Genomic DNA, 17899 nt, shown 5'->3' with positions numbered 1-17899 from the left:
TCCTGTGGAATTAAACTCAGGCCGGCACAGCTGCTCCAATATCTGCCATACTTGAAGCCAGGGAACACAGTCCTACTTGTCCTGGTGTTCTGTAGGCTTCTTTGGATTTAGCAAGTTTCTTCATCTTCACTGTCACAGGTCCATTGCTCTCCACCAGATCCTAGCCCAATAATCTTTTAGAGACAAAAAACCCACCCCAATGCCAAAGTTTCAAATATACTTTAACATATTGCTGCATCCCTTTTCTCTCTTATAGACAAAAAAGAATATTTCCAGCCCTCCCTCACCCCCAGACTGCAATATTAGTTACAATCTCTCCAACTATCTACTTCTGTCAAAGACATACCCAAAACCCCCAAGCAACACCATGACTTCGCCAAACAATAAAGTACAAAAGCAAGCACTGATGGCCAAAAGCACTTTATTATCCTACCAAAGCGATGTGCCTGGCCAGAGATGAGAGATACTGAAGAGCAGCTAATGTCTGTATTATAGCTAATGTTAGCAGAAAATTCACTTTCTTAAAGGTGTTGATATATTTGTGTATGTAATATATGAAACCAAAGTCTTTCCTAGAGTGTTTCCAAGATATTTGGCATTATCCTACTGTCTTCACTAGAGTTCCAATCTCAAGCTCTTCATGCTGGGTTGATGGCATGGAGAATCATAGCTGCAGCCTGAAGAATCATAGAATCATAGAAAGTTTTGGGTTGGAAGGGAGCTTAAAGATCATCTAATTCAAAATTCCCTGCCACAGGCAGGGACATCGTTCACCAGACCAGCTTGCTCACAGCTCCATCCAGCCTGGCCTTGAACACTTCCAGGGATGGGGCATCCACAGCTTCTCTGGGCAACCTGTTCCAGTGCCTCACCACCCTCACAGCAAAGAACTTCCTCCTCATATCTAACCTAAACCTACTCTCTTTCAGTTTGAATCCATTTCCCCTTGTCCTGTCACTACATGCTCTTGTAAAAAGTCTCTCCATCTTTCTTGTAGCTCCCTTCAGGTACTGAAAGGCCACCATTAGGTGTCCCCAGAGCTTTCTCTTTTCCAGGCTCAATAATCCCAATTCTCCCAGCCTTTCTTCATAGGAGAGATGCCCCATCCCTCTGACCAACTTGGTGGCCCTCCTCTGGACTCACTCCAACAGGTCAATGTCCTTCCTGTTTTGGGGATGCCAGAGCTGGATGCAGCACTCCAGATGGGGTCTCACCAGAGAGGAATAGAGGGACAGAATCACCTGCCTTGCCCTGCTGGCCACGCTGCTTTGGATGCAGCCCAGGACATAATTGGCTTTCTGGGCTGCAAGTGCACATTGTCAGCTCATGTCCAGCCTCTCATCCACCAGCATGACCAAGACCTCCTTGGCAGGGCTGCTCTCAATCATCCTCCAGCCTGTGTTGATAGCATGGATTGCCCCAGCCCACGTGCAGCACCTTGCACTTGGTCTTATTAAAGCTCATGAGATTCCCATGGGCCCACTTCTTGAGCTTGTCCAGGTCCCTCTGGATGGCATCCTGTCCTTCAGATGTGAAGAACTTCAAGATGAGCGGACCAGCTGTAACACACCTCCTTTCTTCCCCAAGCACATAGTTTTCAAGAGGATTCATCTAAAGAGCTCCCTCTAATCTGGCTGCTAGTAGGTATGCCTTTAACTTAAGCTGAAGATTTGACTCCAGGTTTGGAAAGGTTTCTCCAAACGTGGGGACTTGAGAGAATGAACGTTATCTTCAAAGAAGGCAAGAGACAGTGCTGGAAAGATCTAGTCAGAAGGGGAGCTATCCTTCCTTTGTACACAGCCCAGTGACTGACACGGCACTACAACAGCAGTAAGGAACAAATCTTTGTTTTACATCACACTAGCAGTGGGAGGCAGGATTAGTGGTCAGTTAAACTATCTATTACCCAAGAAAACTCAAAACGGCCCACGTGTCTTCTGTACATTGACTCAGCCAGCACTTACAAACCATGCTGCTCTTTCACAACTTGCCAACTCTTCTGCTATGAAGCTGGCACAGGAGTATAAAGTGACCTCTATTTATGAGACAGGAGGCTACTGAGAGAAAGGGAGAACAGAACTATTCTTTATAATAACCTCAAAGCTATTCTTTAAAATAATTCCAATAGAATAAAAATAAATAAATTAAAAACATAAGGCAAAACAGAAATGCAATGATGAAGAAAACAGCCTGTGGGTAAGTACTCTGATTACCTCGTTCCTTTCTCTGTATGGTGATCCAAGAACAGCAACTGTACTTGGATCTGTACTGCAGAATATATTAAAATATAATAACAACAAATTAACACTGCAGCCAACCTACCTCTGGAATATTCAACTTAGCAATTTTTAAAGTTCATCTACCTTGGTTAAATAAAAACAAAAAAAATCAAAACCAAACCAAACCCCAAATCTATACTATAATTCAACTATATATGCTTTATCACTGCATCTTATCATACCAATTGCAAGCTAACCACACCACCATGCTACCCTGAGTGTGGACAGCAAAGATAAGAGCCTGCAGTTCTTGCTAATGTTATTTAGAAACTGCTTCCCTGCATCAAATTTCCAGCTAATTCTGTGTCTTTTCTTACACATTTCCTTCCCCTTTGCACGCAAGTTATCAAATTCAGAGCAGCAGTTGAATTGCCAAGAGAAATGGAGGATTTTAAATTGAAATCAAAGAGCAGAATCTCAATCAATTTCTTATGCCCTTGACAGCACGTGGTATTGGCGGCTTTGGAGAAAGAACTGCTTAGCCTGATGAAAAGGAAGACAGGAACTTGGTGTTTATTTGCACTCCTTCATCTCAAATTGTGGCTTTTGGGGGCATCAGCTATGCACTTAAGATGCTCAACTCCGTGTTTTGAACTGCCTCTATAGTTTCAAGTAAGAGCATGATCTCTAAAAAAAGCAGCTGCAAATAAGGTGGTATCAATCTAGATGGCTAATAAGATGAGAGGAGGAAAGAAGAAACAGGAGAAGCACCTTTCAAGGAAACAGTCACACACACACATACACACACAAATCTGCTCTGAACTAGCAGCACACGCCAACAAACGATCAAAAAACCCTCCCACTGGATTGCAGGGGCAGACCCAACAGCGCAAAGCCTGTGGACACCCTTAGTGAGCCTTGCTCATGCTTTACACTACAGTAAAGCAGCTTTTGAGTACAACAGTGCGGACACAAGCTGTGTAGAAACAGTCCAGCCTTTTAGGGACCTCATCATCAAACAAGGCACTGGCTGATTAAGTCACAGAAAACAACTTTGCATCAACAAAACTGACTCAAGACTGAACAGATAGCAAGAAGCAAGACCCCTCACACTACCTGACACAGCTGCCCACCAGAGAAAGCTCCACCACAAAACCAAACACCATCAAACCATTCTACAAGGGCTGGAGTGTGCTGCAATGCAAGGGAGGGCATTTAATTGGGCAATAGCACCACCTGGTGACTCCTGGGACTAAGGGAGAAGGGAACCAGTCAACTTGGCCATGCTGGGACAGGAGGAAAGGAGGAAGGACCACTGCCTAAATTGCTAGAGCAACTTGGGAACCAAAAGCCTGGGTAAGGAGGGAAAAAGGATAGCAGGATGGAGTTACAAGAACTAGACAGGTGAGACAGACTGAGGTGGAAAGAAGAGTGCCTGAGCACCTTCCTCAGGAATCACAGGCTCCTCCCACTGCTGTTACCACCTTGGGGAGCCCTTTGCAGCAATGAGTAGTGTGAATGTGGCAAAGGCAGCTGCAAAGGGATGCCCATACATCACACATAAATCATTGTATTAATGGACCAAAAAAGGAAAAAAAAAAAAAAACCCAACACAAAACCCACAACCCCTCCCCCTAGACCTGCACAGTATCCGCAATGTTGTATGCCACAGAAGGAATGATTTTGGTTAATTTTTAGGAGACCTATAGCTGTGGGACTTCATGGAGTCACTATAATCCAAAGAAAAATCATACCTCTAACTGCCTTCTACTGATCACTGGATCATAGGACCCTCCTGACCAAGGAACAACACAGTCCAGCAGGCAAACCTACCCTGACGGATGCCTTGTGATAAGAAAGTGTGTTACAGAATCACAGAATGGTTTCGGTTAAAAGGGACTTTAAAGATCATCTAGTTCCAACCCTCCCACCATGGGCAGGGACATCTTCCACTAGATCAGGTTGCTCAAAGCCCCATCCAACCTAGCACTGAACATTTGCAGGAATGGGGCATCCACAGCTTCTCTGAGCAACCTCACACCCACAATCCGTGGTATGCTATCCTACACTCCACCTCAACAATACCTCCCTGTTACCAGTTTGCTGGTTTCCAATCTGAGCTCCACTACAAACATGTAGGTATGATCTCTTCAATGTTCACCACTTCATTTTTCAGGTGAGGATGTTCCCTGGTTTACCATGGGAATATTCCTACTGCTGGTGTCACAGATGGGTCATGGTCACGTCTCATGAACATCCCCCCACCAATGAAGGAGGAACCAAAAGCAAACTTCACAGATTTCTCCAGCAAGTCAAACCTCAACTAGGAGGAGCTAAAAAAAGCCAAAGTAAAAATAAATAAAAACTGCAAGTCCTGCTTTAATTCCATTGCAATTTTACTGAAAGCAATACTTGGATTTTTGCAATTCCAATGGTCAGAGTTTATTTTCTGGACAAATCTGGGAGATGTTTTAACATCTGCACACAGCTATCCTTTTCCTACCCACTCTATCTCAAAATATACATGCAATCACAAAAATCCACTTGATGTAATACTCTTCCCACAAATAAATTTTTATTTAAAAATACAGTAAAAAATTATGTGAATAATATCTACTTAGAAATCCTGGTAATTGGCCCTGAACTTGAAAAATTAGGTAAGGGAAGTAACACACAACTCACTGTACCTCATATTGTCAGAGATAATGAGTATTGATTGCAGGGACTGTTATCTCTATTGGCCATATGCACACACACTAGCATAACAATTTGGTTAAATATCATTCATCCCCATTGCACAGTGCAGTGATCAGCAAAACTAAATTTAATTTTCAGACTAAATACATAAATAACCTGAAGTTTTCATAGTTCAGTAAACACATTAGGCAACAGCATCCTGACAAATGTTGTTTTCAAGTACAGCTTGGCAGCGAAAAATAGGATAAACAATTCTGTGTTGTTCTTTCCAAACCAAATTCTTTTCCTAAGTGAACCTTCCCCACATATATTTGTAGCAGCTGAAACTTTCATAATAATGGTATGATGAGGTGATAATCTTTGACTTGAGTTGCTGTTTGACACAAGTTTCTGTCCGTACTCTAACACCCTGCCACTTTTGTAGTCAAATCCTATCATTAGGGGCCATAATTTCAAAATACAGCCTTGCTAGTGACACTTAGTAAATACAAAACCAAAATAATTTATCTTCCTGTCCCAATATAGAAGATACTCAAATCCTTCCAGCCAGTCTGGAATTCATTTTCCAATCCAAACATTATAATTCATATTGCAGATTGCCTGTAAGTGCCAACAGTCATTTTCTTTTATTAAATGAAGGTAGTGGCTCTCATGCAAGCAAATATATGCACATCAACTAGGTACAGCATTTGACAAAATGGCTCTTGTGTTCAGCTTACTATTTCACTAATATAAAAACGGTTGCCAGAAAAAATTGTAAAAGGGCTTAATTACCTTCAAATTTGTCCATCCAAGCTCAATAAGCCCTTTTCAATTCAACGTTCAGACATACTCCTTCCAATTTGTAACTAGCCGACCTGTAACTTATTACTGCATTTCATATCAAAGAGGAAGAAAAAAGCCACATAAATGATGAGTGTCAACCAAAACACCAGTTGAAAACTTCATCCTGGAGACAAGAAAGCCTGATCCCTTCTCTTGCAGCAACAGGTAACAGAGAGCAAGAAGGCAGTTTCAGGGGGGCAGCTATAAAAACTAACATTTTGGCTAACAAAGAGGAACCAGTCTCATGGCCTTGACTCTTGGCTCCAAATTAGCAGAGCCCTGGTACAGGGTATGTCATCTACCAACCAGATGCAAACAACTGGCCAAAGGCAGCCAGACACCAGCAACTTCAGCAAACCCTACAAGGGTGGGAGAGGGACTGATTTCATATCTGGATTTATTGCCAGAAACTCTGCCTCAGCTTATCAGTTTGTTTTACACAACAGTCTGTAAAATCAGTAGCCTCCAATGACCATCTAAGGTGTGAGCTAGTCTCCTTTATCAGCAGCCTAAAGGTTGGTCAGCTACTGAAGGCACCCTCGTTGCAGGCTGCTCTTATAAATTTGCTAGCCCACTTGCAGCCTTTGCAAATCTGCCTCCATCAGCCTTCCAGACACACTAAAACATGTGCCTTCTCCAGGGGATATCAGGGGAAGGGGACAAATTGAGATTTTTCTAAAATTTGCCAGTATTTTTCTTTACCATTAACTGCAAATGACATGTAGATAATATACATCCATGTGGACATTAAGTGGCATGAAGGGGAGGTCTAAAATCCTTGAAGCTTGAGGCTTTCATTTCCTGAATTGATGTGCAGGACTGGGAATGGACAATCAGAGGTTTGCATAAACCCAAATCTGTGTTAAGAAATTTTTTACCCAACTGTTAGGTTTAATTAACTTTGATCAATAGTGATTTCATGTTCATTTCACCTACTGTCTGGATCTAAAGTTTCCCCTAACTCAGTAAGCATCACCACTTATTTTAAACAGCATCATATTAAGACCCACCTGGTGCTTTCCCCTCTGTCACCCATGCGAGTAAACAAAAGACATAACAGCAAGCACAGTATAATAAAACCTAGGGCTAAACTTTTTTAGCTGTGGATTTACTGTGTGCTGCTGTGAACTTACTAAAAGTAAAGCTGTCTGCACTAAACAGGCTCATAAGTGGAAGACGTTATCAGCACAAGGCCGCATCCCTTAAGCAGTTGACATCTTGAATGTATTCACCTACTGTTGATTTCACTGGATATGAAACACAGCAACTCCTAAAAGATGGTAGCTCTAGTGCCATGAAATTCAATATTTTAGGAAAAAGCCCTTAAAATGGGCAAAACCAGCTTTTGTTGCTATTATTATACTTCTCTCCACCCAAAAATAAGTAGGAAATCAGTATCTAACTTACAGCTGTAAGAAGGAAGTTTTTATTCACGCAGCCAATTTTTCTCATCTTCATTCAAAAACTGGAAACCAGAAACGGTCAAAAGTGTGTGGACTTTGTAAACCTAAACTGAAAACATGCTGGGAGCATTTTGACTGGAATGCTAAACCATGAAGTTTAGTACACTTAAGGACGTCTACTCAAAGGACAAGGGGGTAGAAGAAGAATGTATTTGATCTTTTCCTCTAAAGCAGGAGGCTTTACTGAGCCTGTGGCAATACTGAGCCACACAGAAGGTATTGAGAAGTCACTCCCAGCACAGACTGTCTGGATACTAAACACACTTCCTGAGCGTTTGGGACCATGTGGAAGTGACTCCACAGTTCTCACAGATCCCAGACAGGTATAGGGATTGAGGAAAACATCTCTATTGGCCAATGAGATCCTACCAGAGCTCCTGCCTTTCTCCTCATCAGCCTAAGGGAGAAGGCAAACCTGGCCACAAAACTCTGGGTTAGCTTAATACCTGCTCAAATAAGGCACCATTTCCAAAGATCCTACCAAATGCTGAAAACCAAGGAGAGAGAGGTACAACTGAGCTACTTTATCTGCTTTTAATGTTAAATGACAGGAATCACTCACGAGCTGTCTTATCTCAAATACATAATTTACTTAAACTATTTATCTTGTCCTCCACACAGGACTGTATTCAGCTATGCATTAAAGCAGATGCTGAGCTTTAAGCTTGGGATTCAATTTAGCCCATTCAGCAAAGGCTGAATGACATCCCCTGATACACTGCTGAAGGGGGATTACCCTAATGCTTAGAATCAAACATATGCTTAAGGACGCTATTCAGATTAGGGTTTCAGTAATATAATCTTAAATCAAATTTATGTTACCTGGTTTTATACAACTGCCATTTCTGTCACATAAAACATGTTCTGTCTGTCTGTCTAATGCCCTGGCATGTAATAATTCTTTTCAAGCACACCTTGCAGAAAAAAAAAACAAAGGAAAATATCCAAGGCAGAAAAAAAATATCAAGGGAGAGAACAATTGACTCTGAGGACTATTCAGACAACCTACACTCCACTGCTGGAGTAACAGTTAAGACAATGATCCTTTATTGACATTCAAGCAAAGTGAGACAAAAACCAAGTTCAACTTTACTTGAATTTTCCACAAGAGCAATATTGTCCAAAAAATAAAACTCCTGACTTAAACAGATAATGTAAGGAAAAAAAAAGATTGTAGCACAGTCAAGAAATTATCATCCTAAAAGTCAATTTGTCTGTACAGTATTGAGAAGGTTGAAGTCAGCAAGGATTATGCACCATGAACGACTTCTGGCCAAAAGATGGTTGCTTCCTGTTCCTATCAGCTTTAACAAAATTAATTGCAAGTGTTGATTTTATGATTCTTAAAATAGGCATACTTATATTTAGCATACAAAGGAAAGGGGAAAAAAAAAAAAGATAATGGACTTCCTATTTAAGAAAGGGAATCCGTTCTTTCTCATTTCCTAAATCCCTCCAGGAATTAACCAACTGCCAGATTTATCCAGCCACAAAGTGGAAGTGTGCCCTTACAGGCTGGTACTGGTATGTATCAGTCAGTGAGAGGTTGGGGGGGAGGCTAACTAACAAAGACTACACAGTGACAAACAGTTTACATTTTTCAGTTGTAATACGCTTCTAAATCCTGAACTACCAACCATAGTGGTAATATACTTTCCCTTAAATTGAGTAGTTAAAAATTAATTAAGTTCACAAGAATCAAGCTGAGGTTTAGTGTGACACCACACTACATTCAAGGAAATCCTCTCAAGGATGCTTTTCACATCAGCCTTTGGTAAGTCTGGTGATCCCTACTACAGCTTCCCTGTGTTGGCACACACCAGATGCTGACCAAATTCCTACGGATTTTTCTTCTGTCACTGAATTCGCAGCATCAGCTTCACAATTAAGAAATGGGCACATCTGGAGAACTCATGCAATGGCAATACTGGAGACAAGGTAACAGCTACTAACTACAAGTATTAGGTAGAGAAGGTTAAAGCTACTCCAATGCCTACTGTATCTCACAAGGCACCAGTGAGCATGCAAGTGACTTCAGACACATCCTGTCATCCAGAAGCACAGCTTTGCTGATGAACTATTAGGTCCTATAAACACTTAGGTTTTGTTTGTTGTAGAATTAAATGGGCCAAAAAAATTATTTTTTTCAGAATTAAACCCAATTTAGGAATCTCTTGTAATTCATTTTGGCTCTGTAGACAGGCTTTAAAGGAAAGGAGAAGCTGCTTCAGAGAGACCCTAACTGTAGGTCAATTCCTGTAAATGCCTGATATTTGTCATTCACAAGTTTTTATGCTCCCCTGCAGTTGTGCCCAGCAGAAGCTGACGGGTCCAACCAGGACACCCGATGACGTCTCTGCAGCATCCTGTCACTCTGCTGACAAAGGAAGAAACAATAACTCAGGGACACGAAGTATTTAGTAGCTGGATTTCATGCACATGTGCTTCCACATGTTGCCCAAATAAGAACATACTCTGGCCAAAACAAAAAGTGAAAAACCATAACTTCTTTACCCTCTCCTCCAAGAAACATAAAAGCCAGGCACTAACTAGCATTTATGTTTAAAAATAACCAGGCGAAAATAAAAAGCATTTGTTCCACTGCCTGTTGCTCAGCTTTCACGGGCAGTCCTGCAAGGCCAGAGACTGTAAATCAAACCACTGGCATTTGCTTACACAAGGCTGTGCTCCGAGTCAGCCTCCCATCCACCTCCGCTGGCGGCTTTCTAAAGCTTGGATTTGTCTTTTGGCAGTGGTGTTCAAAACAGCAAGCGTTCACGGAAAGGGTGTACAAGATGTTTCAGAAGAAAACTGAAATGTGTCCCTTTCCTGGCATCTTAGAAGTTGAGATGGAATTTAAAAAATTTCCTTTCACCTTGACCCTGACACCACTACCCAGCCTCTATAAGGTATGTAGTGAGAAGAAAAACATCTCCATAAGAATAAAAACATATTTTACTTTCATTTATTTTGGAAGCGCATGTCCCACGGCTGCAGAATTATATTCACGTGAGCTGCCCCCAGCCTACAGTCAGTAGGTAGTGGGGGACATGACAAGCCCCAACAAGGAGCAAAGCACAGAAGGCTTACTCTGCCCTCTCCAAAAAGCGTGGGATGATCCAACTCATTGGCATGCTCTAACTCATCAGTGCGATTAGCACCGGATGAAAGTAGGACTTGTATGTAGCTCGTGGGTAGACAAACTCTACAGAGTTTTCCACCTCCTTTCTCAACCCTTTTGGAAGGTACCTCTAGGTATCTATCCATGTGTTGGGCATTCTCCTGGCCTCAGAAGCAGCTTGAGAAAAACAAGAGCTGAGAAAGACCCAGACCTTCAGATAAAGGTGGAGATGATGGCAAGGCAGTCAAACCACAATCCCAAACATTGCTTCCCCATCGGTGGGGACTGGCAAGCCAGCGAAGCTGAGGAGAAACAACTTACCCTGCACTCAGTTTTCTGAGGCAGCACCTGAACAGTGGGGAAGATGGGGTCAACAGCAACCTGGTCTAGTGGAAGGTAACCCTGCCCACGACAGTAGGGTTGGAACTAGATGACCTTTAAGGTCCCTTCCAACCCAAACCACTGTATGATTCTCTAACAGTGCAAACTTGCTAAAGCGAGTTGTGTTCACTTCAACATGTCCCTCTGCCTTCCCCTCAAAACCGCAGTGAGGAAATGAAAAAACGGTGCCTGTACTGATCTTATCTGAACGGAGATGTGGCCAGGAAATCCAAGATCAACAGCAGTCCCTGGAGGGTCCAACAGAGCTGAAGACTGGGCAAATGGCATTTAAAAGAAGGATCAGCAGGGAGGGAACAGAAAAAGTGGGTGTTCAAGCGCAGCTGGAGCAGAGTTGTGGCTCCAGCCTCCCTGTAAATGCTTCTCTCAACAAGGAATTAGCTTGAGAAATTTTAGGAAGAATATGTCAATGTCTATCCAGCCTGTATGCTTGCAGACTGCAGCACCCACATCATAACCAGCTCAGACACAACCCAACACAAGCAAAACCTACCAGCACCGTAATTTATAAACACTAGCACAAGCAAAGGCCCTGCAGACTCAAGAGGCCGTTGCCCACAGGCAACTCAACTGCATTGTAATTGCAACACGCCCCATCAATAAGTCAAATTATCACCTTAGAAACAAGTCATACCATCAACCAGAGTCTCAGAAAACATACTTTAAATGTAAATTAAAAATGGCCTTTAATATGGCTTGACTTAAGCCAGTTAAAAGGAACCATCTGATGAAAATGACAGATTTTTCTTTTCCCCACACTTTGCCTGAATGCAGAGTTTCTGGTTGCTTCACACAGCCTGCCTCAGCGCTACTTCACTGAGTAGGGCTAAAACTGCATTCAAGTATGTGAAAAAGAATGCAGTTTATCACCAATTCAACTTCCTTATTTTGGTAGAAAGAAAACTTAGGTTTTCTTTTTCCGCAGAACTACCATAAAACAAGAAGTTTCACAATTTTTCATCCAGAAATCAAAAAGAAGGATTGAAGCAAGGAGCTGGGGAAACCAAAAAAAAACCCCAATTGACAACACTATAAACAAAAGAAATAAACAGAATTTGAGAGACAATAAAACTACAGCCTGCATATGATTTCTGAGCGATGGTCACTGCAGGGACTCATTCAACAGGTAAGTTACAAGCAAGGGATGGGAGCTGATCAGGTGCAGTAACAGGCACCAGCCATGGGGTATTATTCTGCTGCTCGGTTGATTAGCAGTAACAAGCTTCCCCTTCTGAGGCTTTGCTTCTGAAAGTAAAACATGCTTCAAATTCCACCTTCTGCTGCTTCAGAAATCCAGCTTGGTTGTGCTGCTGAAAACAAAAGCAGAGTCTGGCCTCCATACTCACCTTTTCCTAGAAGGATGTTACAGTTAAAATCCACCCTGCTCTTCTAAGCAATCCCCCCGAAAACTTTTGGAAGAGATTAGTAAATAAAACAGTTTTGTAGCTATGGCAGGAAAGCAATAGGGCCAAGGTCAATATAAAATCCTGAATTTGGTTAAATTCTCAGAAATTGTTTACCTACCTATTCAATGCATGTATTGTAAAAAAATCTGATTGTAGCCATTTAAATATTTCATAAATTAATATGAAAAAGGTTCTTTAGGCTTCTGAAGACACTTCTTTATCGATACAACAGAAAAGGCATTTCTCACTTGGTGCATAACTGGATTTTGATGCAATATTAAAAAAAATTGCATCAAAAAATTGCCAGTCCAAGTCTACTTCAGTATCATGGTACACAGTTCTTAAAACTGGCAAAGCAGGGCAAAGAAATATGGAAGAATTATGGGCACACATTAAGTGGAAATTTCAGACTATTCTTCACCAGGGAGGAATACTAAGAAAACCATTTCCCAAGAAAATGGTGATTATGCAGGCAGCTGTGTGTCTCTCTGTCTTTCAGTTCCCCATGAACTTAAAATCATTGTTCAGTTTTACCCGGGGATTTGGTATTTCACTACAATGCATAAACATAAGTGGCTAGGAAAGAGAACCAGATGAGAGGGCACCTTTAATAGAAAGGCTGCAGTGATGGACACTTCAAACCAGACAGACAGTCATGCAGTCATGATTCAAAAATTTCTCTCATGATAGAGCTACCTGTTTACATAATAAAATACAACTGAATGAGTAGATGATGATGAACCATTAACACAAGCGGGGGGAGTCACTTGCCAGTCTTTTCTTCTCTCAAATTGACATTTTCTGGACAAAATTTTAGATTATATACATTCACTTCATCAGTACAATTTTCTTCTTTTCATGATCACCTTTGTCATCTGCTCTACTTTGGTCCCTCTTGTTCTGTTTTAGGCTACAGCCTTTAGCTGTTGATGCACCTGTGGCTTCTGCACTGTGTAGTCTTACTGTCTTCAGCAGGATGCTCATCTTAACATGGAGGCCACCCTGCACATACCTAGTGGGAAGAAAGGTCCTTAACTGGTACAACCTATCCAGAGGTGCAGTTTCATTTTTAACAGCAGTGTTCCTATCTGTTTTGGGACATTTAGGTCTTAAAAGCATTAATAATGACAAATATTTTAGAGTCAAAAGAAAAATATAACTTATGTCTTTCACAGACACCAACATAAACTAAAAGATTCCCAGTCATACATGTTCAGTAGCGGAGCTACTTAAGCTTTGCACTGAAAGTGATGCATGCATATGCTCTGCTACAGGAATTTGTTCTCCATCCAGCAGTATCCAGAGTTTTACATTACCATGACATGAAGATAAGAAAACCAGAGATCTTCTCCATAAGAAAACTATTATCACGTTCCAAATTACTTTGAATATCAAACAATTCTGAGCTCAATTCCACAGCCTCCACATGCACACCGAGGTACAGGACATCCTCAAAGGCAATAAACTGTTCTCCACACCTAGCAAATGGGATTCAGTTGCAGAGAAACTCCAGAGAAAACCTCCTTTTCCTCCACAGAGGAAATATGTCTCTCCTTTTACAAATGTATGCTTACCAGCTTCAGACAGTATTTTCACGCTAGCAGAATGCATGCCAGCAAGTGACTTCTTATGAGCAAGAAAATGGAAACACAAACAGAAGGGTGAAGGAATGAAGTCTCAGGCAAGGAAGATGTAAAGCACTATGTTTGGGAAAAACTTTCTACAGTAAGAGCAGTTAAGCCCTGGGACATAACCCGGGGGAGAACATCATGAGTTTTTAAGGACGGAGGAGTCAAATATATGTTAGGAAAGCTATGAAAGAGGCTTTAGGGAAAAGGGGTGACCTCTGAGCCTCTTCCAACCTAACTCCTTTGGTCCCATGATGAACAGTCACAACACAAAAATGTAACAAACAAAAACAAAAGGAAAGGAGTAATGGAGGTCACTTCAGATGGTAGTTAGCAAGCCACTTCCCAAAGTCTCTCTGAAGAGCTGTCAAAGTTTCCTCAGGAAGTGACAAAGACAAGAAACTTTGCCTTAGTCCTAAACCTGGCAATCTCTTCTGCAGTTGCCACACACAATTATGTCAGATTTGGCAGAGAGCTGTAAATCACTCCTCCAGTCCACATAAAGAAAATGTTGAGAGCTGAGACACAGGGCACTTAGCAGCTACAGACAGATTAGGAAACCTGGCAGCTGCACACCAGGCCACATTTCAGCACTGAAACACGGCTCAGGAACACACCAGCCCCGCCATGCGCCTCTCTCCTTCATCCCCTCAACAAGGTGCCCACACAGAAACACCACGCAAGTCAGGTGGGAGCTGCACTTCATTCCACTGCATAGTCTGAGCTGCAGCTAAAACTTGTTCAGTCCCAGAAGCAGGGACAACTGCTGGGACCAAACACCACCACCGGACTGAGAGACCAGGAAGAGTCTGGCATGACAAGACAGGACTTGGAGCAGAGATCAAGTGTTTGCGCTTACAAAGATGAACACTTTCCACATGCAGATACCTCATTGCCCAGCAGCAATAATTTACTGGAGGAAGTAGTTTTAGCAGCAGGCGTGAGGACACTTGCATGGCAACATACTAAAGAGGGCTATTAAACTACACCTCCGTAGCTCTTGCACCTAAGGCTGTGAGGCACTAAACAATCAGGGAAGCATCCTGCTCCTGCCAGCCCACTAGCAAGCTGGAACCATCTCGTCTCAAAGAGCCCAGCCACCATCAAAGCCTGCCTTCCAAACTGACTCACAACTGGCCTTGCACTGCCCCAGATTTCCTCTCAGTCCTTCTTTGCTGGGGTCGCCTTCAAGATCTACAAGTCCCATGTCTTGTGCACTACTCCAGGCTGCTCTAAATCACTCCCATGACACCTACAGAGTTTTAAAAACCCCAAGATACTCTGAAGGAGGAGGAAGTGATATGCAGATACCCAAATGCCCATTTTGCTACATTATGCTAAAAATGACAGGCCAGGTTCCCCCCGGCAACACAGGGTTAACATTCAGGAGCTGATAACTTAGTCCCTATCTCTACTGCAATGGCTGTGGGCCACACATTGGCCCTGGAGCACTGTAGTAGCTTACAGGGCTCTGGAGAAGCTTTGCAAATGTTGCACCAGCTTCAATTTTTCCCCTTTAGGAAATTCTGAACAGGCATAAATAGCCCAAGCCCAGGCCCTTTGCAGACCTCATGGTCAGAGACCATCAGTGATCCTCCTGTCTGATCTAGAGGTGTAGCCTAGGGCTTTGTTCAGAAGCAGTGAGGGATACAGGTTTACAACCTGATTTAATTCCTATTTCTAATAAGGATAACAAATCCAAGTCTTGGGACTTGGACATGCCAGACTTGACTGATTATAAGGGGATCTACTAGATACAGTGCAGATTAACCTACCAGGCCCAGGACCTACTGAAAAAAAACAACTGTCAAGATTTCTTTTGGTAGACCTGAAAATGCATTTTTGAGTTGCCATCTAGCTTTCAAGCTAGATCATAAGATTAATGCATGCATTTGTTCACACGGACAGGTGTGGAGCTTCCCTGCTCTGAAAATCCGTCTGAACTTCTCGAGAGGATTCATCATCTGAAGGACTCCTCTCTTTTGGGAAAATGGTGTCAATTCTCATGGTAAATGAGATGTCTATGATCAAAAGTGGATGGTTTTCTAGGACTATGCCCTTTTAAAACTCGGGAAGGAACATCTCAGTAACTATTAAGTTACTATAACTACAGGCACACCTTCCTAAGTGTTACCACTGCCACCCTATCATTTTAATGAATCTACACAGTAATTGCATACTCCTAGTAACAGAGCTGCATTATAGGTTTCTTTTCCTGTCTTAAAAAAGTAAACAGTTGCCTTACAAAACCCCCAGTATATTTAAATGTTACAAAACAGCAATAAATAATAGCCATGAGGAATCTCATTCCACAAGACACTTCATAAAATTACAACATTTTCTGCTGGGGAGAAAATAAAGACACATCCACATATTCTACCACAGACTCTTCATGTTTGTGTAAACCACATTTATTTTTGTCACTATGCCATTTTAAAAGTTGAAGGCAGGAATTCTAACCAGGAAAGGAGGAATGGTTGCTGCCAAATACTTTGGGTTGAACTCTCCAGTGCCCTGGCACCGCATCCTGGCACTTACTCTTGGGCAAGGTACCCGCTCCTGCTGGGCTAAGAGTCAACACAAATCAGAGAGAACCGAGTGTCTATTTGTGTTTGTTTTTCAAATTTACAACTCACTTGGATGGCACATGAAAGAGAATTCACCCTAAAAAGTCTTCATTCATACAGCTTCTCTGAATGTTTATAGAGATAGAGGCCTAAAAGCAGCCTCACTCACACCCAGTAATTTGAGATGTTTGATTTTAAAAAAGAACTGAGTAGTGATGCTCTGCTAGTTACTGTCAAGAGAGGTGGCTCTGCTCTCCGGAGATGTTTGTCTCAACTTGGTGGGTGCATTTTGCTGCTAAGCTCCCTGGGTGCCGGGCAGAGAAGGGGCAGGCGCAGCCAAACTGCAGAGCTAAGCACATTGTTGTTCCAGATGTGAAACGCACGCATGGGTTCGCCAAAAGAGCAGAAAAAGAAGGGGAAAAAAAAAAAAAAGGAATGGCAGAAAGGACGTTCCTGTAAGGAGCCGAGCTAAAGAAGCTCTGAATAAACCCCGGCAAGAAACTAAACAAAGCACTGATCAGCACATGGGTGAGATGGGACCGAGCCCCGGGAGAAGGAACCACCCGAGAGAGCGTCCCAGGGTGGGCAGCGCTGCCGCTCTTCTCCGTGTCGCTCCCCACCACTGCTGCGGGGGCTCGGCGAGGCCACAAGACCCCACAGCTCCCCCACCCGTGGGGATGGCGGGCAGGGAAATCCTCCCGGGCACCTTCGGGGTTCTGGCACTGGAGGGAGACCCGCCGCGATGTCACCGCGGCCGCCGGCGGGGAGACGGCTCCGCGCTGCGGGGAGGCCCCTCAATAGAGAGCCCCCCCCACACACACACGTCCTTCTCACTTTTAAAAAGTTGAGAAAGAAGACAAAAACAACAAAAAGCCCCCACCGATGCCTCCCCCCGCCTCGGTGCGCGGCTGCCAAGTTTCGGCGTGGAGGAATTTACCGCGGCCGAGCCCCCCCCCCGCCCCGGCCGGGACGGGGAGTCGCGGCGCCCCCCGGGAAGGGGGAGACGGGGGCTAGGAGCGTTCCCCAGCTTAGCGAGCACCCCGCCTCCCGCAGCCCCCCCCTGCGGCGTGGGGAAGGAATGAAGGAAAGGGGAAAGCGACCCGCCGGTCCCCTCTACTCACTCCAAGCAGACACACTTTGAGCTCGCGTATCGCCATCATCTGCGCGGGGCCCGACCGCTCCGCATGCCCCGGCGCGCCGCCGCTCCGCACTGCCCCGCCGAGGCGGCTCAGCCCCGCCGGGGCCGCCCCCGCCGCCGGTCACATGCGCCCGGCTCCGCCTCGCCGCAGCCCCCCGGCTCCCTGCGCCGCTGGTCCCGGCTGCGAGGGACCGGGGAACCGGCACGGGATGTGTCGGGGTTGGGGCTGTGAACCGCGCCTTAGGGCTGAGCCCTGGAGCGGGCTGGGGAGTGGGGAAGAAGGGACCTCTGGAGCTCATCTGGTCCAGCCCCCTTGCCAGCCTAGAGCAGGTTACACAGGAACTCGTCCAGATGGGTTTTCAGTGTCTCCAGAGAGGGAAACTCCATGACCTCTCTGGGCAGCCTGTTCCACTGCTCTGCCACCCTAAACGTAAAG

General features: G+C 43.8%; 1 protein-coding gene across 1 annotated transcript in view; it reads right to left on the bottom strand.

The window, feature by feature from the left end:
- The window catches only part of RAB31 (RAB31, member RAS oncogene family), a 66042-nt gene extending 48503 nt beyond the window's left edge, over nucleotides 1–17539 (bottom strand). The window contains exon 1 of the mRNA XM_032708849.1: nucleotides 17447–17539. Within this exon, the coding sequence (XP_032564740.1) occupies nucleotides 17447–17485 (39 nt within the window). The 5' untranslated portion in view covers nucleotides 17486–17539. The remainder of the gene's footprint in view (nucleotides 1–17446) is intronic.
- Between the last annotated feature and the right edge of the window lie 360 nt (nucleotides 17540–17899).

This window comes from Chiroxiphia lanceolata, chromosome 1 (assembly GCF_009829145.1).
Source record: "Chiroxiphia lanceolata isolate bChiLan1 chromosome 1, bChiLan1.pri, whole genome shotgun sequence".
Lineage (NCBI taxonomy): Eukaryota > Metazoa > Chordata > Aves > Passeriformes > Pipridae > Chiroxiphia > Chiroxiphia lanceolata.
This window is presented reverse-complemented; position numbering and strand designations above follow the sequence as displayed.